This window comes from Musca domestica, unplaced genomic scaffold, assembly GCF_030504385.1.
Source record: "Musca domestica strain aabys unplaced genomic scaffold, Musca_domestica.polishedcontigs.V.1.1 43, whole genome shotgun sequence".
Taxonomy (NCBI): domain Eukaryota; kingdom Metazoa; phylum Arthropoda; class Insecta; order Diptera; family Muscidae; genus Musca; species Musca domestica.
The window spans coordinates 2,481,843-2,504,051 of record NW_026712332.1 but is presented as its reverse complement, the minus strand read 5'-3'; the positions used below and the strand labels follow the sequence as shown (position 1 = coordinate 2,504,051).

The 22,209-nt window shown below is 36.5% G+C and overlaps 3 protein-coding genes and 1 long non-coding RNA gene across 5 annotated transcripts; 3 read left to right on the top strand and 1 right to left on the bottom strand.

The window, feature by feature from the left end:
* Window positions 1-2,202: 2,202 nt before the first annotated feature.
* Window positions 2,203-5,270, top strand: LOC131800357 (cyclin-dependent kinase 10-like). 2 transcript variants are annotated; one of them, XM_059127276.1, is made up of 7 exons: window positions 2,203-2,227; window positions 3,349-3,458; window positions 3,520-3,592; window positions 3,651-3,825; window positions 3,886-4,088; window positions 4,157-4,603; window positions 5,023-5,270. In XM_059127276.1, the coding sequence occupies exons 1-7, from the start codon at window positions 2,218-2,220 to the stop codon at window positions 5,187-5,189; spliced, it is 1,185 nt and encodes a 394-aa protein (XP_058983259.1). In that variant the 5' UTR covers window positions 2,203-2,217; the 3' UTR covers window positions 5,190-5,270. The 2 variants fall into 2 exon arrangements, with proteins under 2 accessions (XP_058983259.1, XP_058983258.1); XM_059127275.1 differs by lacking the exon at window positions 2,203-2,227 and adding an exon at window positions 2,573-2,591.
* Window positions 5,271-10,108: 4,838 nt separating this feature from the next.
* Window positions 10,109-13,831, top strand: LOC131804380 (protein vreteno-like). The gene is made up of 7 exons (XM_059127218.1): window positions 10,109-10,533; window positions 10,972-11,322; window positions 11,396-11,641; window positions 11,778-12,498; window positions 12,654-12,835; window positions 12,892-13,091; window positions 13,151-13,831. The coding sequence occupies exons 1-7, from the start codon at window positions 10,217-10,219 to the stop codon at window positions 13,315-13,317; spliced, it is 2,184 nt and encodes a 727-aa protein (XP_058983201.1). The 5' UTR covers window positions 10,109-10,216; the 3' UTR covers window positions 13,318-13,831.
* Window positions 13,832-14,596: 765 nt separating this feature from the next.
* Window positions 14,597-17,187, bottom strand: LOC131804381 (ATP-binding cassette sub-family B member 10, mitochondrial-like). Its single transcript, XM_059127219.1, is given in 8 exon segments — window positions 14,597-14,879; window positions 14,948-15,172; window positions 15,226-15,744; window positions 15,847-15,947; window positions 15,950-16,127; window positions 16,185-16,387; window positions 16,451-16,660; window positions 16,722-17,187. Coding segments are annotated over 8 exon segments (2,010 nt in total). The 5' UTR covers window positions 17,026-17,187; the 3' UTR covers window positions 14,597-14,609.
* Window positions 17,188-20,580: 3,393 nt separating this feature from the next.
* Window positions 20,581-21,808, top strand: LOC131804397 (uncharacterized). The gene is made up of 4 exons (XR_009343114.1): window positions 20,581-20,771; window positions 20,847-20,956; window positions 21,022-21,649; window positions 21,742-21,808. It is a non-coding gene; the product is annotated as an uncharacterized LOC131804397 (long non-coding RNA).
* Window positions 21,809-22,209: the final 401 nt, after the last annotated feature.

The following is a 22,209-nucleotide window of genomic DNA, read 5'->3' as shown; positions in this document are numbered from 1 at the left end:
TTTTGAATAAATAATTGAAAACCGCGATAACTGAATGAAAGGTCAACACTTCTTTTCAAAACCAGGTTCTATATATCTCTAAAGGATTATTTCGCTACAAAAACTCTAGATTTTGTCGATGCATACGATGAAATAAACATTTTGAAAACATCCGAATTTGAATGTTTTCTGAACAATTTTTTTTGTTATTGAAAAGAAAACACATACATAAACAAATAAAGATGACATATTAAGCCAAGAAAATAAAAAAATTGAAATCATATGGTATCATTGCCCTACCTTGATATCATTGTACCATGTATTCTACCATGTTTTTACATCTACCGGACAACAATGCAAACGATGTGCACATTTAGGTATATTTAAAATAGATTGGTTAATTTATAAAATGTGAATAAAAAGAAAAGTTTTCAAATCGCGATTGAAATGTAAATAAAACATTTATGAATTATGTTGGAATGGGATTTACATATGTGCAATCATTTTTTAGCCATGTTTATTTCCGTATGTATGTGGAAATTTTTATTTTACATATGACTAGTAAGTTCTGCTATCACAATTTTGGACATCTCTTTTTCCTTTCATTACATTGTGATTATATTCATGACATAATTACAGAAGTGAGGACATGGTAGAAGAATACAACAAGTTTAAAAGCAGTAAGTTCGACCAGACCGAACTTTAAATATCCTCCACCATTTGGAACAAATTTGGAAATTTTCAAAAAAATAATCTTGAAAATACCGAATTTAGCCGTTATATTGGGGTCTATACGACGTGGACCTACATAGGCATTGTTTGTCATACGCCATTACCATATTCAAATTCAAAACTTGAAATAAACGGTGAATAATATAGTTAAAATCATCAAAATACCGTATAGACGGAGGTACTGTTTCAACGGAGCTATACGAAGACCTGGACCTTCATAGACAATTTTCTGTCACAGGCTATGGCATCTATTACGAACTTCAAATACGACAAATCAAACAATTTCGTTGAGTATTGCACCTAAAATAGTCAAAATACCGAATATAGGAAGGTACTGATATATGGGGCCAAACGAAGACCTGGACCTGCATAGACAATTTTCTATCACAAACTGTAGTTCCATTACGAACTTTAAATGCGTAATTTGAAACTACTCCGTTGAATAATTACGCTAAAATCATTAAAATGCCGAATATGGGAGGTACCATTATATGGGGTCTATACGAAGACGTGGACCTGCACAGACAATTTTCTCTCATATATATGAAAACATGGACCTAAATGGCCCATTTATTAACTTAACCTGCCTACTGGCAAAATAAACATGTGTGCAAAATTTTAGCCTTATATCTCAATTCGTTCGAAAGATAGCGTGATTACAACAGACAGACGGACATCGCTAAATCGACTTAGAATCTTACGCTGATCAATACTATATAAACTTTGTTGGTTCTGACATGAGTATTTCGTGGAGTTACAAACGGAATGACAAAGTTAATATACCCTCCATTGAATGGTTATATAAGAAAACTTTTAAAAACCTACTTATTTTTGATAAAACATTTTAAAAATTTTGACATATCAATGTTCTTAAGCATTGATGCATCTACCCATGGTACAATGAAGAAAAGGTAGGCTAACTTTGAACAAATTTTTAGTATACAGGTCTACCTGTTTGGCTTGGAAAGCGGGCATAGCCTCAGGGCTGTATTTCTGTAGTTTTACGAAGCTGTTCTACCTCCTTGTTGTACCATGAGTTAAGCCCTTTTTCATCGCAACATATAAATAAATGAAATGAAAAGAATTAAAAGATAGAAATGTTTTAGTTGTTTTAGTGTGTACTCAGTTTAATATTCTTAACGGCGTCAAAATGACGACCTAAAGCCGGCCGATTTCTTCCTTGAGTTGAAGGAACATACTCCCGCGGTTCATTTAATGAATGTGTCCATCGGTTCGATTTCCTTATGTCTCATTCGTAAACAACAGAGGTCCCTCGGGGATTTTGTTTCTTTCTTTTTTATCGGGCATTCCTTTTTGATTTCTAATTTGTTTCGTTGGGGACGTCTTTCATTGTTGTTTCCCACGCGATCTGTAACAAAACAAAAACAACTCATCTCACATTAAAGGGCTGCTCCAGAACCTGCAAGAATCATAAGGGGAAAAGTGGTTATCATAGCAAAAATTTGCTGTATTAAGTGAAACCAATAGAATATCTTTCCATCTATAATGAGCAAATGTATGTTCGTTTATTCATTTCGTTATTGTAAAGAAGTAGAAACTACGCTAAGTACGGCCGGGCCGAAGTTGTTATACCCAATTTACTTTTACTTATGGGAGTTACGGGCTTAGCAGGAAATTGACTGAAACCTCCCAAATGCCGAAAATCAGGAGTTAGCCTTATATGTGAGACCGACAAACGTAGACAGATATAGTTGTATTCAATTTTCAATACCAGACATCCTAGAAATAATATCAATGCTTTACAAGCGAAGTATTTTGTGATTTCAACAGACGGACGGACACTAAACATTAACAATTTTCAATATAAATTTGATGGGGTCCCCGACGAATGTGTCTTGGTGTAGTGAAAAGAAAGACAAGTTCCCAACATACCAAAAATACAATACAGCTTGAGAATAATATTATGAAAATAGTTTATCATAAGAATTTTTCAACAATGCTTGAGAAACACTTTTTTGCACAAACTTTTCTCAAATCTGTCCTTTGTTGACAAATTTGTTTTGATTTTTTTTTGTGAAAATTGTCAACAAAAAATTATTTTCTTTGGTTAAAATCAAAATCACGCGAATTTAGGACCCATTTCCGGACGAAACTCTAAGGTAATGATGAATAATAAATCTGGGAATCTGTAGTATAAATTATTTCAATCTCATTTCAGAATGGAGGCGTCAAAAAATTGCAGGAATTCAACAGAAGTGAAGAATAAGTGGAGGAGATACAGAAGCTCAAATAAGGGGAAAGAAAGCATCTAGGTATCAAGGCAACAGGATGCAGTGACAGCTGGGATGGCAATCAATGAATGAAATGTGTAAAATAATTAAAAAATGAATAAATAAATATTTTTTTACCATTGAAAAAATAAGCTTTATAAAATATTACTTTCGTAAGCTTATTCTGCAATTTCAAGAATAAGCTTATGAATAAGGGTTCCTTTTCGATTATTCTATAATTGTTAAACAAACATTTCTCAATACATTCTCAAGATTTTCTCAAGCTTTAGGCTTATGTTTGTAAGCTTATTAAAATATTATTCTCAAGTCAATTTGGTATGTTGGGTTTATTATACATTTCACTTTATGGTGACGAGTTTAATTAAAATATTTTTTATCCATTTAGTGGAAGTAGGCGAAGCGAAAGCTGCAGATCCACAGGAACCGGTAACCCGGAAAGGATATTTAATTTCATTAAAAACTGGAGAACGGACAGAAATCCGTGAGCGAGATGTTGTAAGTTTATATTTTATGACTTTTATGACTATCCTCTACAAATAAGTACTGCCTTTTACAGCACGGACGTTGCAGGGCTGTAACAGAATTCGAGAAGCTTAATCGAATTGGCGAGGGTACCTACGGCATTGTTTGTAAGTAACAGCAATATTTATGTATTCCACAAGTCTTGCAAACTATCTCTCATTTCAGATCGTGCTAGAGATAAACGGACCAATCAAATTGTTGCTCTGAAAAAAGTGCGAATGGATCAGGAAAAAGATGGACTTCCTGTTAGTGGATTACGGGAAATTACAATTCTAAAGAAATGTAAACATGATAATATTGTCAATTTAATTGATGTAGTAGTTGGTAAGAGCTTGGAAAGGTAGAAAAACTGAGTAATTTTAATTATTTCGTATAAAATTACATTTTATTTTTTTTCTAGTATTTTCCTCGTTATGGAATATTGCGAACAAGATTTGGCATCTCTTTTAGACAATATGTCTCAGCCTTTCTCTGAATCAGAAGTCAAATGTATAGTACTGCAAGTTCTTCAAGGACTTAAATATATACATTCGCGCTTTATAATACATAGAGATTTAAAAGTATCAAACTTGTTAATGACTGATAAAGGCTGCGTCAAAATAGGTAGGTAGTCACTGGAATGTTGAATTGTTACATCGGAAGTATGAAATTAACTGTTTAATTCTTTTTAGCTGATTTTGGACTAGCCCGTCTATTTGGTTTGCCATCGGGACCAATGACTCCTCAGGTTGTTACATTGTGGTACCGATCTCCAGAATTACTTTTAGGATCTCCCACACAAACAACAGCTGTTGATATGTGGGCAGTTGGTTGTATTTTTGGAGAACTTTTATCTCACAAACCACTTCTGCCGGGTAACACAGAAATCGCACAGCTAGAGCTAATAATTGACTTATTAGGCACACCATCAGAAACAATATGGCCAGATTATACGAAAATGCCTGCCATTCAAAATTTCACGCTCAAAAAGCAGCCATACAACAATTTGAAGCCTAAATTCCCTTATTTATCCGCTGCAGGCTTGCGATTGCTGAATTTCTTATTTATGTATGATCCCAAGAAAAGGGCCACAGCAGAGGAAAGCCTTCACAGTAGTTATTTTAAGGAACCACCATTACGTATGTACATAACTTAATGTAGAACAAGGCCTACATAAGATGGGCCAGAAAGTCCATTTGACAAAGAAGTGTGCTATCAAAAACATAATTGTGATTTGAAATTCTGAGAGAGTCAATTCACAATTGTGCAAAAACTACTAAGTTTATTGGCTAATCGTTGTATTCCTGTCCGACCTTATGTAGGCCTTGTTTTATGGCAATATAAAAGGATAGCAGAAATAATTTAAGTTAGTCTCGATTTACACTAGGCAGTTATTATAGCAGAAATTGTCAGTTTGTTAGTAAGAGCGTGTTGAAAGTATTGGGGTCTCAATTTTCCTCACCCCTTTCAACAACAATCTGCCAGTTGCCTAATGTAAATCACGACTTATGATTTTTTCGACCATTGATATCAATTATATTTTGTACTTTGTTTTCAGCTTGCGATCCAAAATTGATGCCGACCTTTCCACAACATCGCAACCTACAACACAACTCTACAAAGCCTACTGTAAGCACCACCCATCAGCTTGGGCTATCAGTTCCTGAATTACCGGCGGTTTCAGATTTGCTCGGAAGTCTTTTAAAAAAAAGCCGCATGGAATAAACTACTTATGATTTTTTTTATACAATAAAATAAATATGTGCAGTAGTGTGCCACAAGATACTAATATATTTAAATTACAAACGTTTACATTTTTTATTGGATTTTACAGATATATAAATGCTACTGAAACAAAACTACTGGTAGTTAAAAATTCTGTTTTTTTTTGTTTGCTTGAAAAATTAATAACCAAACAATAATTTTTTGGGATGAAGTAAACTTTCACTAAATGTATCCTGCTCAATTTCTTTCAGTTTAAGAATGTAAATAGGTACAATAAGGAGGTGACGTGGACTAACACACTGTTTTTTTAAACTTGATGCAATGCTTAATATATGGGAAGTTGACAAAAGAAAAGACGGGCCAATTTTAACGAAAATAATTTAAATTTAAACGTACGCTTCTTTCTTTTTCCATGAAATATATGATTTTAAACGTGGTCATAAATGAAAAAAGGCAGATTTTGACTGCCAAAAGAAAAAATACTCTTGCATATGTCCCTGTTCACTCTTTTTGGCACAAGACATAAGCTGGCTATTCATGATAGAAGAAAGAACCTTTGTTTTGTTTACTTATCTTTAATTTCGACCCATAATTTTGTCACCCTATGTAAGATGGCGATATTTTCATAACCATTGTATATACTCAAATCAGAGATGGGAACCTGTTTCAATAAATTTTATTTGACAAGGTAAATTGGGGAAAATACAAAGCTGGATATTATTATTTAAAAAGAAATATTGACAGCATGGGAGCCACCACCTTCAGTGGATCCGACACGCGTGCTGACAATATTGGGTAAATAAAATCCCAACCTCAGTACGGAGAGCTGGCGTTTAGTCGGCTCAAGCACGGAGGGGGGAGGCCTGGTCCTCAAAGTATCCATTAATACAGATGGCCAGGAATACTTTCAGGCTCGTGGGAGGAAACTGCACTTTGGCACAGGATGGATTCGACTCCGTCTAACGCCATCGTCGCAGTAGGAGGGAGGACCACTGTAACCAGCCGCAGCTTCTTCTCTCGTCCCTCACCAAGTTTGAAGAGACATAGCCCGGGTCCAGTGAGCGGTACATCACATATGGAATGGAGAAAAGGTTTGAACGTGTATCGTCGCTAAAAAGAACTTAATCTTCCTTAATAATTTAATCGGAGGAGACGCCACGACGGTTAGATTGGAGTCACGAGCATGAAGGGTACTCTTTTTTGTCTCCATCTACCTACGCTTTGAGTACCCCGACCCGCCAGGCGAAGTAGTAAAGAAGCTGTTCACTGAGTTGGGAAGCAGAGGCAATCTCGTCGTTGGATGTGATGCTAACGCTCACCATTTTCAATGGAGGCAGTAAGGATACGAACGCAAGAGGTGAGTCCATCTTTGTTTTTATTTTAACACATAATCCCAAAATATGTAACAGGGGAAATGAGACAACTTTTCAAAATAGGAATAGGGAGGAGGTTATTGATCTCACCCTTACAACATGGATGAGTCACTCATACTGAGTTGGAAAGTTTCCACCGATTGTTCCTTCTCGGACCATATAATAACATTCCAGGTATCGGTAGAGGGATTGCATCAAAAACTGCATAGGAACCCGAGAAAGACTCGATGGGATAAATTTGCGGAGCACACTGCATGGAAGTTGATATCTACTGGTAATCTCCCAGTAGACTCCGCCTCCGATGTGGACGAGTCCGTTAATTTGATAACTAAAGTCCTGATTGGGAAATTTGATAACTAAAGTCCTGATTGAAAGAGCTTGTCCGCTTACCTTCCCGGGAAAAAAGTGCCAACCTGCTTGGTGGTCGAAAGACCTAGCCCAGCTCATGAAGACAAGCAGACGCCTTTATAATAGGACCAATAAGACCAAACTGGGCTCGGACTGGGAGGCTTATAAATCAGCCTTCAACAAGTACAACAGTGTGATCAAAAAGGCCAAACGAAGATCTTGGGTTTTCTTTACTGAGTCCATAGGAGATGTAAACAATGTTAAAGGACCCCACACCCATAGGATGTATAAAGCGGAATGACTTTGGTCTAGAGGCACTCAACCTGTAAGCCAGTACTCACTTTCCGAACTGCTCCGATGTGGTAAATGACCAATTGTTAGATCGGTCTAGTCAGCATCGTGGGGCGGAGGATGTAAGTCTGACTGAGAGGATTTTAAGCGCTCCCAAGATTTTGTTGGCTATAAACTCATACAAACCTTTCAAGTCACCGGGACCAGATGACATTATTCCCGCCATGCTACGGTAATAATACATTTCTGGAGGCGATTTTTAAGGCTTGCCTGCGTCTCTCTCACATTCCATCACTGTGGAGGAAAGTTACAGTCACTTATATTCCCAAGGCTGGGAAACCAAGTCATGTACTTCCAAACGACTACAGGCATATTAGTCTCTCATCCTTTCTACTGAAAACGCTGGAGAGACTATTAGACATTGAGATTAGATCTATGATACCCCTGACCTTGTTGAGCACAGCTCAACATGCCTATATGAAAGACAGATCTGTTGAATCAAGGCAACACGATGTCGTGGGTTGTGTAGAGAGAAACCTGAACAACTCGTTTTTCACTTTGGCAGCCTTTCTCGATATTGAGGGAACCTTCAATAATGTCACAATTCACAGTCCCCTAGTAAAACTTAGTATACCACCATTCCTGGTTGACTGGATTGATGTTGCTCAGCAGCAGAATCATCAACTCAAGCATCGGGGAGTGTTCTGTCAGGAAAACGGTCACTAGGGGCACCCCGCAAGGTTGGGTTCTGTCACCACTACCCCTTCTTTTGGTGATATATAAAATTCTTATCGAACTGGAACAAGGTGGGACAAAGGTCGTGGCTTCCGCCGATGATGTTGTCTTGCTGATTGCTGGGAAATTCCCTCAAACTTTTTCATATCTTACGCAGGGAGTTCTAGTTAAAATCTCCAGATTGGCACGCTGCAATGGAATGGCGTGAACCCATCAAAAACTGATGCCTATCCTTGATGGTGTTATGCTAAGCTAAGCAAAACCAGAAGCTAAGGTGGAAGAGGAACATCGAGGAGCGAGCGAAGAAGGGCCTGATTGCACTTTATTCCTGCAAAAACTCCATAGGAAAAAGCTGGGGTCTCAGACCTCACATAATCAAATGGTTATATGTGTCTGTCGTCCGACCAATTCTAACCTATGGGGGGCTTGTTTGGTGGCATTCCTTAGGGAAAACCACCTTCAGTAAAAGCATTGATAAAGTCCAAAGAGTTGCATCGCTACTAATTACAGGCGCGTTCAGGAGCATACCTCAATCCGCACTAGACACCCTACTCAATTTAAAATCGTTTGGTTTATTTGTAGAGGAACAAGCCGCTAGGTGTGCCCTGCGACTCAATAAACTGGGACAATGGCGGAGTCAGCCCTTCGGATACTCCGCCATTATCAAGTATGTGGGAAGCATAGTAAATCAGGCTATAGCTAGCGATTTTATATCACCTAGACACAGATTTGAACTACTTGATATCCATACACCTAACAGAGACATTTGGACTCGTGACACTCCACCTTTTAACGGTATACCTGTCTATACTGATGGATCAAAGATGGAAAGTGGAACGGGAGCCGGGTCTACGGTGACAGTCTAAATATCCAACGATCCTTCAAACTAAACAATGACTGTAGCGTTTTTTAAGCAGAAATCTTTGTCCACTGCCCAAATCCACTGCCCAACTCTTTTCCTGCCTCTCCGACACCAAGGCAGCAGTCATTCTCCAGTTAGCCAGAAGACTTAAATGGCTAAAGACGACACGTTAACACACAGTGAATAGAAACCTACTAATTTCTCTACTCTCTATACAAATCTTACTTCTTCACTCTTCGCTATCCATTTCCTTTTCTCCTCCCTATTCTATTCTCGTATTTTTTAATTAGGATGAAAGAAATTTTTTGCAGAGGTAGGTATTTTTACCCTGATCCCGGGAAACTATTTTTTTCTTGGGGGACGGACCTGGGACCCCAGACCCGAAAGTCCGGGTTCAAGACCCCGACTAGACCCGGATCAGCTTACCTTATTGAAAGCCTATGGAAATACCTATCCAACAAGTGGTCACATGAAGGGGTAAGTTGTCATGGTTCGGAAGTTATAGTCAAATTATCGATTTTTTGGACCCGGATTTTTTATGAAACCCCCAAAAAGTAAAAAAGGGCCCATTATGGGGGTCAACAAAATTGTTTCCAAATTATGGGTGACACTCTTACCTATCCAAAATGCTACAATTAGTGCTAATAACTTTTTCGGGTCCAGAGATATGGGTCTTTCCATCCTCATAACCCGATTCTAACCAGTTCATTAAAATGATGTTTTCAATTAAAAAAGGGTTTGTTTCGCGTAAGCATTAAATTCAGAAATCTTTGGTTCGCGTTAGCCGGTGTATTTTCATAAGCTTTCCAACGATATCTATATTGTCTATATCGGGTATTTGGATCCGGGTCTAGTCGGGGTCTTGAACCCGGACTTTCGGGTAAAAAATCTGGGGTCCCAGGTCTGTCCCCCAAGAAAAAAATAGTTTCCCGGAATCAGGGTAAAAATACCTACCACTGGAAAAAATTAAAAAAAAAATTGAAGAGTTTTTACTAGAGTTAAGCCAAGTTCAGAGGTTTTTAATTTTTAACAAATTTCAATAATTTTAATAAATTTTCATTTAAAACTCTGAAGTCCAAAAAGGGTTTGGGAAGGTTATTGTATATTGTTATAATTTTATCATACATTTTTACAAGTTTTTATTCTCTTTTCTTTATGGGTAAAACAGTTCTCCCACACGTTTCAATAGTTGCTCTTTTTTGCTGACATTACTGTAAATTTTACAGTGTAAAATACGAAATTTGATGTGTTGCCGATGAGCGTCAACCATGTCATGCATGCCCGGCTTCTTAATCGGAAAACTCGATTTGTTGTTCCCTAATTTGTTGGGGTAGCGGCGTTTAAGCTTTAAAGGATTTCGAAAATTTATTTTATTGTTTATATCATAATTACGTAAAATACATACAATTTTACTTGTTATGAGTGACGACAACTTGAACGAGGGTTTCCATAAATGGAATCCAATGGAAAAAGACTACAAAAGCGTGGAATTCAATCAATATTGTACAGGACCTGGAGCCAACCTTGATTCGTCTTTGCAATTGGCAAACAATTACAACAATGGAAAGGCAACTCCAACGAAGGATGCTCCAACACCATACTTGGTATTTAAAAATATGCCACCCAAAATGAGCAAGACTGCTTTGAGAAATATATGTTCAAAGCATGGCAGCGTAAAATCCGTAAGGGATAGTCAAAAGTGTGATTACTTCTTTGTTGATTTCGCGACAGTGGCGTAAGTATGAGTGTAACATAAACTCAATAAGCGAAAGATATTTGCATTTGTAAACTTGAAACCAATTACCGGGAAAAGATAACTTTTACTGGAGGTAGTTTTTCCATCAAAAACGATGGGCATGTCTGCATGATTTAACACCTCCTTTGATATTGGCCACTAAAGTTTATATCGCCACACGAATGATTATGTTGAATGTTGAACAGAAGTTGCATAAAAAAAGTAAAAAATATTTTGCGTTATTTAGTTATTGCAATATGGTATGGAGTACTCTATTAGTATACATCATCTGCAACAGGTTACAGCATAAATCTAAGTTTTAAGTATAATGTTTATGAGAAACAACGTCCCTTTGATGTATTGTGTTTAAGTCGATAACATATTTATAAATTGTATTACGATTCATGTTCAATATCATATTATCTCTATTTTATATAGTGATATGGAAGCCACATTTCGTGCACTGGAGAACAATAATTACGGATTCCAAGTGTTTGTAGGAAGACACAAGAAAAATCTAACGCCAATGGATTATAACAAAGAAAATAATATAATAGCCGTACAGCCACGCACAACTGGCATTGATTATCAAAATCGTACAATCAGAGTTTCAAGCAAACAACTACCTAGACCAATAGTTGAACAAAATCGACAGATTGAAGAGGACAAATGTAACGGCTATCCAGCAGAAATATTTAACAATGATGCCCACTACTTAGAACGTGAGGACGTAAACGATCCCATAAAGCACAGCAAATTCAAATATCAAACAGGTCGTTCCTATATACAGTAAGTTTTTGCAATGTTTTAACATAGATGTGGCAGACCTCTGCAATTTGATTTTATTGCAAACAAATTTCAGAATGTCGGACAACATAAGGGAGTTCGTAGCAAAGAAATGCGAGGAATCCACCGGTAGGTTCTCACCATCCACCGAAAAATATGTTAATAAACTAAATGGGTTTGAAAAACCCTCTCAAATTGGAAAATGCAATACTTGCGAACGTGAATGCGACACAATTTGTAGCCGTTGTTCGACCCACTACTGCAGTGTGGAATGCCAAAGAAATGATTGGCAGGAACATCGTTACGTATGTGGAAAACCAAAGTATGTAAACAAATTTTTACAAGATTTTGTATTTATCGTTCATACATTTACGTTAACAAAAATAGAATCTTCATTCAAACAGGCGCAGAATTATTGAAAATACTTCACTATATATGACTTATTAATGCACTTTTAGGAACTTGCAGAAAATCTCATTAGAACACAAAAAATCTCAAGCAACAATTACACAATCAAAGCCAAGTGCTGTAGAATGCTCGAAAACATTAAATTCCCCAAACAAGAACACAACAGAAAGTTATTGCAATCCTCAAATTCCTAGGAGTGGTAATATTGTTACAATAACTTCTATAAGTAAAACAAACATTGTATTTATTCGAGCCAAGACGTATGAAGATAATATGAGTTATTTTAAAACAATTGATGGTATACAAGCTTTAGGGAAAAAATTAAAACCCCTAAAAGATAAACCAAAGTGTGGCAATGTTGTTATTGCTAAATTTGGTGATCAATACAATCGAGCACTTGTACTGAATTCCGATAATTCTGAAAAAATATTTGTTAATTATATGGACTATGGCAATTTGGATAACTTAAGACTGGAGGATTTGTATGAAGCCCCAATCGAATTTTCCGAAAAACCAAGGCATGCGTTGCCAGTAATACTTAAGGATGTTCCAGATTGCTACATGACCGAACAGATACGGAATTTTATGTATTCTTATCTAAATGGCATTAATGTTTGTATAAAATACAAACCAGAGGATTATCAGCAGGAAAAGGGTGTTTATCAGGTGGAACTTATCGATGAGACGACACAACAGAATTTAAACAAAATGATTGTGAAATTGTCTAAGCCTACAGAACCACAGTCAACCAATGAAATTTGCTATATAGAGGTAAGTAATTTTAAAAAATCACGTTAATTTGAATTCTTTTAAATTTCAGTATTTTTGCAATAACTAAAACTGTGTGCTGATGCTGACCAATTTGTAGCCAAGTTTATTTATAAACGAAATAAAGCTAATAACATGTTTTCTTTCAAAACCCGCAGTACCTCCAACAGAAACATTTACCCAGTGGTGAAAATATCGAATTAATTGTAATGGACAATTCATCAATGAGTACCGGATGTATATCTTGTACCACAAAGCCCTATGCAGTGGAGATCCAGAAGTTCCAGAAGGAATTGCAAAAATATGTGGAAATGATACCAAAAGAAGGATATGCGCCGAGGTAATTTTGTTTTGTGTATGGCGTAACCATAATATAACAATTTGTTTCCCACGTAGGCAAGATGAACTTTGTATTGTAAAATACAACGAAGATGGTCTTTGGTATCGAGGACGTTGCTTGGAAGTGGTGGGAGATGGATATCCCACAATTCTATTCATTGATTACGGTAATGTGTCAATAGTTCACATCGATGACATTCGACGCTACCCAACACAGTTTACTTATCCAATCTATACAGCAGACTGTGAAATTGAAGGTTAGTGTAAAGTTTTGAGTTGTTTTTTTTTATTAGAATTGTAATTTATTTTTTTAAAGGATTGCCGGAATCCTGCAATGAAGAAATTGTGGCTAAACTTGAAGAACTTATACCTCATGGCAGCATTGTGAAGTGCAATCGCGTCAAAGCATTTTCTGATGATCATTTTTATTCCATTTCATTGCCAGATGTTATTCAAAGATTATCCAAATGTGGTTTGCTGTAATTGAACAATATTTGAATAAGTAATCCTAATGTTTAATATTTTAACGATCGTGCACGTTTCCAATATTCGTTTGTATAATAATTTTTAGTACTGAGAGCATTAAATGTGCGACTCGTAAATCTGGGTTTTAAATTTTATACAATATGCCAATTTATCAATTGTATGAAGGCTTGTTTTAAACAAATGACAACATTATTAAGAATAAGATAAATTAGTTATTTTACAAAAGAATTATGAATCTTCAATTAAATTGCTAAGGAATCCTTATGACTCATCCTAGATCATTGAAGAAAGTTAATTAATTAATATTTTATTAAATGCGATTCATTGCGCTGTTTTGCAATATTTTCCCTCTATCCTACGATGAGAAAATCTTCGGTCGGAATTGTGGCGGAAACTTTAGAATAGTGGACCTGTAATATATATATAGGGTGAGTCTTAGTCTCATACGGCTGGATAACTGCCATCTAATGTACAATTATGCCGAAATGTGTCGTGCGCACCAAATTTTAAATTTGAAAAAAAAAAAAAAACATTAATGGAACTATGTTGAAAATAAAAAAAAAAAAACAATACAATAATTTCAATCTGTAAAATGCTTTAGTAATCCTCATTTATTTTTGTAACTATCATTGTTTTGTCTTGGTTGGACCTTCCCTATTTGGATAATACAGCAGTGAAGAACATGTAAGCCTAGTATGAAAGGTAAGTATTTTTATACGGTTCGTCGTATTTAAACCTTAAACCCTAACATAATCCAAACAAATTGTTGCACTTTCTCCCACTGCGATGCGATTTCGAACCATTTCTGCTGATGTTGCTGTCTTCTTCCGTCCACTTCCTTGACGAGCAATGGTACGAGACACAAAAGGTTTATTCACATTTAAATGCTGGAGTGCTCTAACGATAGCCAATTGTGGTTTTCCAGCCAAATATAAAGAAATAACACTATAACGCTTGAATTCCATCACGAATAATTTTTTTCTGCAAAATTCTCACCAAAATGCTTTTGTACGCTTGTAAACAATATAATGAGCTGTAACTGGAATAATTTTAACAGCTGTGGGAGTGGCTCAGAAATTACAGCAGTCTGAAGTTGGTTGTAGTTTTTTCATCTCACCCTGTATGTTTATATTTCAGCAATATGCTGATTGCAAATACTTTACGCTGGCCGAATATAAATTTGTACAAAACATTGTATTTATTAACAACAAATGTTTAACAATTTGTCTAAAACTTTTAAACCAAACATAGGTCGCTTGTGTGTATATACAATAAATTTAGTTGTGCTATCATGTATTCATTAGGAAAGCTTGCTTTTTTACTAATTCCTTAAATGTCCCACTATCTCGTGTAATAAGTTCGTCATAGGTGCCTTGTTCGGCAACTTGTCCATTATCTAATACAGCTATTGTATTAGCATTACGTATGGTACTTAGTCGATGGGCTATTGTCAAACAAGTTCTTCCCTTCGCCAATTCCTCCAAAGCATTTTGAACTAATTCTTCCGAGACGGAGTCCAACGCACTTGTTGCTTCATCTAATATTAAAATGGTAGGATTCTAAAACAAAGATGTATATATTTTTAAGCATGTAGTTATTACTTATACTGTTCACAGATACAACTCACTTTGATTAATGCTCTTGCGATTGCGACCCTTTGTTTCTGTCCCCCACTCAACATCATGCCTCTCTGGCCCACTAAAGTATCCAGACCATTGGGTAATTGTTCCGCGAATTCGTCAACATGAGCTTTTCGTACAATATCTTCGAAGTCAGATTCTTTTATTGTATCTCCTGGATTGAGTCCATATAGTATATTTTCGCGTATTGTCCCAGAGAAGAGGACAGGTTCCTTGAAGAACAAATTTTTGTTATTTTTAATAAATTTCAAATACACGTACTTACCTGACTTACAGCTCCAATGTGTTTTCTTAACCATACCGGACTTACATCTCTTAAATCGAGATTATCTAATAAAATGCGACCCTTTAATGGATCGTACAATCTTAGTAACAATGATGCTATTGTACTTTTTCCTGAACCGCTACGTCCAACAAGAGCAGTTGTTTGCCCATGTCTTAAAACTAAACTAAAATCATTTAAAACTACGGAATCCGGTCTGGCGGGAAAATTGAAATTAACACCTTCGAAAATAACTTCTCCACGCGGCTTTATCTCTGGTATCATACCAGCATTTGTTGGTATCAGACATTTGCGGTCTAAAATTTCCCATATTCTTTGTGCTGAACCCACTCCTTTGTTAAGCTCGGTGTAAAAATTGGAAAGTCCGTTTAGTGATATTGCCGAATATCCAGCGTATAAAATAAACGACGTCAGAGCACCAATAGATAGAGCGTCTTGAATTACCAAATTGCCACCATAATACAAAACTGATATTATAATGATGTTGCCTGACATGCCAGTCTAAAAAGTAAAGGAATTGAAAGAAAAGAATAAATAATTAAAATATGTTATTTCCCATAAAATAGGCTCTGTTCTCAATTTTTTGAATAAAAACATAATTACCGTTCCAAAAAACATTGCTCGAGCAAGAGTTTCTTTATAACCCAGTTGTAAAGCTTCTCCCAGCAAATTATCGTATGTTTTACACTCTTCATTTCTCTTGAGAAGGTTTTTACAGTTTTCACATTTCCCAAACGTTCTTCTGCAGACTTGGAAATATCGGCCAACTTGTCTAAAAGACTACGTGTTATTTTGCGGACATAACGGCCATAGACAATAGCTATCCCTGCAACGCATGGCACCACACATGTACTGATGAGGGCCAACTGAGGTGATGTGTATATCTGAAAACGATTGTAAAATTGCATATCCATGTCATTTTATAATCTAGGATTACATACCATCATTCCTGTACCTGCTAACACCATGACCGTCGATCGTAAACCATCTGATAAGTTTTGGCTCAGTGAATTTCCGACTAAATAAGTATCTGTTGCCAAACGATTTACTAGTTCGCCAGTGCCTTTTTGATCAAACCAACCGACTTCTTGATTTAACATCCGTCTATATAGTTTTGATCGTAGGTCGCGAACAATCCGCAAAGCTAGAGGTAACAACTGAAGAAATGCATTTGCGTCAAACAATTTAAAGAATGAATTAAACTTACATGCACTATTGAAAAAGTAAATGCGACCAAAATTTGCCAAACCTCCAATTAAAAAAACGCCGCATAGTATCAAAGAAAAATGTTTTAATCGGTCCAGTGCTTGGCCAGCTTTTTCGCTATCTTTGTCAAATATGATATCCAGAATTTTCCCAAGAACAAACGGAACACTCATTGTTATGGAGGAGGAAATAACCAAACAGCCAATGGCAGCTACAATAGTACACGTAAGTAGCCAATTAAGAAAAAAAAAACGACTGTGAACTGTCCTTACCAGCCAATACCAGTTTTTCAGACTTAGCCAAGCCCATTAGTCTTGCAACATCGCTTTTCTTAATTTTGACCTTTGGCGCTTTACCCTTTCCGGCAGCTTCAACATTTTTCAGCCGCCGTGATATCCATGAATTAGCTTGACGATTCCTGGATTGCAACAACTGTCCTTGAGACTTTGGCATACCATTCTGCAACAATCGGTGAGATAAATTCTGTCGACCGGTAGTAAAGTTTCTAAAAGTCCAAAAGACGTTGGGTGATGGTGATTTCGTAAGACGTGCACATTTCAGACACTGTAACAACATTGTTAGTTGGAGTGATTTATGTGAACCGGCAGCTATGATGTTTTCATTAATATTTTCATTTATTATCAAGGGGTTTGTAAAATTTTTTACTTAAAAAATATGTTTTTTTTATTATATTCTTAAACTTAAGTATAGTATAGTATATTTTATTTGAGTCTTCTTCTTTTCAGTACAATGATAACATACAAAGCGAATGGTTATCATAATACTTAGAACTATATTCGTCTTGTTCTAACTATAGTGATTGAAGCATTTGCTACATGCGAACGATAACAAAGAGTAAAAAGATAAAAACAATGGTTGTGAGAGAGAGGCTTGCTCATTGCCTCAGCTGTGACGAACAGAGCGATTGTGTCTGCAAACTAATAAATATAAAAGTTGTGTTCCAGTACTTTTTTAGTAGTAAAACTAGCAGAAGAGAGAACAGTTCGAAATGTCATTCTCAATTAGGTGTGCTCAAAAAATAAGGGAACGGAAAATTAGCAGAAATGCGATAAAATGTCAAAATTCAAAATTCCAAGAGTAAACAGTCCAAATCGGACTGGTGAAACCTTACTGAAACGGACGCCAAAATTTAAAAAAAAAATAGTATTGAAGACGATATGTTGAAATTAATAATCTATAATAATAATTAATAATCTGATTCATCATTCAGCCAGTCCTTTTCACTACTGGAATCATCCAAAAGTGTTCCATATTTTCCCTTTTTTTTGCACTACAAATATTAGTTTTTCCTTTAGTTTTTAAGTAGATCATTTCTTTATTTTTGTTATGACGCGGGAACATTGAAATGTATCAATACATTTTTCAACCTTGTTAGCCCTGCCAATTAAATGTCAAATTCACAATTTGCACATTTCTGCTCGGCCAAATTCATGTAGCTAAAACAAGCAGAAATGTGCACCACTCAGCGCCATTTTTTTCTCGAGAGAGCTGCAAGTTTTGCTAGTTTTTGTAGTACGGGAACGCGTTGTAGCAGAATTAGTACTAATTAGTACTAATTTGTAGGTTCTGGAACACAACTAAAATCAAAACAAAACTTAAAAAACTAAATAACAAATAGATCTGTTTTAGACAGCGACTAACAGATTTGTATGTGTAAATATCACAGATTTGTTTTAAATAACATGAATTGTTATAAAATCGAATGCCCAGGTAGAGCTCACAATAATTGGTGAGTAAATTGTTGTAACTAAGTTTTTTTTTTATACCCTCCACCAAAAAAGGTATGGAGGGTATATTAACTTTGTCATTCCGTTTGTAACTCATCGAAATAATCATTTTAGACCCAACAAAGTATATATATTCTTGATCAGCGTAAAATTCTAAGACGATTTAGCCCTGTCCGTCCGTCTGTCCGTCTGTTGTAATCACGCTACAGTCTAAACGAATTAAGATAGGAAGCTAAAATTTTGCACAGATCTCTCTTTTGTATGCAGGCAGGTCAAGTTCGAAGATGGGCTATATCGGTCCACGATATCGTATAGCCCCCATATAACGGTACCCCCCGATATTCGGTATTTTGATGATTTTACCCACATTTTTCAACGGAATTGTCTGAAAATCCACACAAGGAGTTCCTTGTGGGTAATTTATACCTCGGCAGAGAATTATCTATATAGGTCCACGATATCGTATAGCCCCCATGTAACGGTATCCCCCGATATTCGGTATTTTGATGATTTTACCCACATTTTCAACGGAATTGTCTGAAAATCCACACAAGGAGTTCCTTGTGGGTACTTTATACCTCGGCAGAGAATTATCTATATAGGTTCACAATATCGTATAGCCCCCATATAACGGTACCCCCCGATATTCGGTATTTTGATGATTTTAGCCACATTTTTCAAGGAATTGTCTGAAAATCCACACAAGGAGTTCCTTGTGGGTACTTTATACCTCGGCAGAGAATTGTCCATATAGGTCCACGATATCGTATAGGCCCCATGTAACGGTACCCCGCTGATATTCGGTATTTTGATGATTTTACCCACATTTTTCAACGGAATTGTCTGAAAATCCACACAAGGAGTTCCTTGTGGGTACTTTATACCTCGGCAGAGAATTATTTATATAGGTCCACAATATCGTATAGCCCCCATATAACGGTACCCCCCGATATTCGGTATTTTGAAGATTTTACCCACATTTTTGAACGGAATTTTCTGAAAATCCACACAAGGAGTTCCTTGTGGGTACTTTATACCTCAGCAGAGAATTATCTATATAGGTCCACAATATCGTATAGCCCCCATATAACGGTACCCCCCGATATTCGGTATTTTGATGATTTTACCCACATTTTTCAACGGAATTGTCTGAAAATCCACACAAGGAGTTCCTTGTGGGTACTTTATACCTCAGCAGAGAATTATCTATATAGGTCCACAATATCGTATAGCCCCCATATAACGGTACCCCCCGATATTCGGTATTTTGATGATTTTACCCACATTTTTCAACGGAATTGTCTGAAAATCCACACAAGGAGTTCCTTGTGGGTACTTTATACCTCAGCAGAGAATTATCTATATAGGTCCACAATATCGTATAGCCCCCATATAACGGTACCCCCCGATATTCGGTATTTTGATGATTTTACCCACATTTTTCAACGGAATTGTCTGAAAATCCACACAAGGAGTTCCTTGTGGGCATTTTACCTCCTCAAAATGAAGTGTCTATGTAGGTCCACGATATCGTATATCCCCCATATAACTGTAACCTCCGATATTCGGTATTTTGATGATGTTAGCCACGCTTTTCGATGGAATTGTCTTAAAATCAACACAAGTAGTTCCTTGTGAGTACTTCACCCCCTGAGAGAGAATTGTCTACACAGGTCCACGATATCGTATATCCCCCATATAACGGTACCTCCCGATATTCGGTATTTTATGATTTGACCCACATTTTTCATCGGAATTGTCTGAAAATCCACACAAGGAGTGCCTTGTGGGTACTTTATACCTCGGCAGAGAATTATCTATATAGATCCACGATATTGTATAGCCCTCATATAACGGTACCCCCCGATATTCGGTATTTGATGTTTTTAGCCATATGTTTCAACGGAATGGTCACAAGGGGTTCTTTGTACACAAGGGGTTCTTTGTGAGCACTTTACCCACCGACAGAGAATTCTCTATATAGGTTAACGATAACGTATAGCTCTCATATAACGGTACCCCGCGATATTCGGTATTTTGATGATTTTAGCCACATTTTCCAATCGTATTGTCTGAAAATCCACACACGAAGTTCCTTGTGAGTACTTTACACGCAGGACATAGATTTGTCTTTATAGGTCCACAATATCGTATATCCCCCCATATATCGGCACCTTCCTATATTGGATATTTTAAGGATTTTAAAAGAATTTTTATTGGATTTTAATTTTTTTGAAAATTTTCTAATTCGTTCCAAATGGTGGAGGGTATTCAAAGTTCCGCCCGGCCGAACTTACTGCTTTTTACTTGTTTAAATTAATTCTTATCCTCTGTGACAACCCTGTATATTTTTTTCGTAGAACTGTGGCAGTGTGTATACAGCGGAATCTTCATCGGGTTCATTATAATTCCTATTGGAGACAAATATGGTGATTCCGACCAGTTCGTGTATTTTTCCAGTTCGTGGATTTCATTTAGGAGGAAGTTCTCATGCGTGGCCAGTTTTTCAACAAATCTCTTCTGTTGGTTTTGTGCATACTTACAGAGAGGAACAATACTTGATGTATTGTAAATGTAAGTATTTGAGTATCTTTTTTGTTGACTTGAGTAAGATTTGTTGATACATTTTCTTAATATTGTCCGCTCAAGGATTTCCAGTTCTTTGGCTACTATTGGTGAAATGGTAAACCAGACCGGGAACCCATACAATAAAATAGGCCTTATCGCTACTTTATAGAGAAGTAGTTTTGTGTTCTGGGGTAAGTATTTGTTGTTTAAAATGTGTGAGAACTTTCCTAATATTCCTTTTGCCTTTTTATGATAGATCGTGCGTGCTGGTTGAATTTGAAAAGGTTGGTGAAATGAACCCCCAGATATTTTATTGACGTTTTCAATGGGATTTCAATGTCTTCCAATGTCAACCGTAACAGCTTACTTTCTGGGACTACATATTTTGCACATTTTCCAGAGGCGTTTCGGAAGCAAATTGCGGCTGATTTTGAAGCGTTGATTTGCATACCCCACGTTTTGTAGTAGCTGTTGATAATATTTAAATGGGCTTTTACGCTATTCAGAGCGGTTGTCGGTGAAGCGTAGTGCGAGTAAATCAAGCAATCGTCCGCGTAAAGAATCGATTGCGAATTTTGGCCAATGTGGGGAAAATCGTACAGAAAAAAGTTAAACATATGTGGCGCCAACACACTTCCTTGAGGTACACCACTCCTTACTAACCTATTGAGGAAGATATACCATTGATGTGCACCATGAATTTGCGGCAATTGAAGAAACTAAGCATCATTTTTATGAGGTATAGATCTATGCCAATTTCAATGAGCTTATATAGAATTCCAACATGACATACGGAGTCGAAAGCTTTTGAATATCCAAAGATACAGCAACGGTGCACTTTTGATTTCTTAAATTTGATGTTATGTCGTTGTGGAACTTGAGGAGTGAGTATAGTGGTTGAATGGGCAGGTTTGAATCCAAACTGATAGTTCGGGATTGGATTAATAATTAATTGATTTTCAATTTTTTCTTTCAGGACCGATTCAAGTATTTTTCCAACGTTTGAAAGAAGTGAAATTGGCCTGAAGTCGTCCACCGTGGTGCTATTTGTTTTCTTTTGATTGGAATAATTTTCGCCAGTTTCCATTGTAAAGGGAAATAGCCGTGTTTTTGCAGTGATCTAAATACGCACGTAAAAAAATTTATATAGAATCAGGAAATTTCTTGATTAAAAAATTTGAAATGCCATCCGGACCACTTGATTCTTTGTATTTATATTCATAATAATGTTCCTTATCGTTTCAGAAGAGGTGAAGTGGAATCTATCTGGATGTTCATAGCACAAAATCTATCGTCAAAAGAATAAATGTGCGTTGTGGTGATAATCCAAACAGGAATCAACTCGAGAAGTGAGATCGTCGACTGGATTTAAAGGTAACTTTTCTTCAAATAAGTAGAATTATAAGATTCAAACTTGTTTGCTATTCAGGCTGTTTGTAATAAA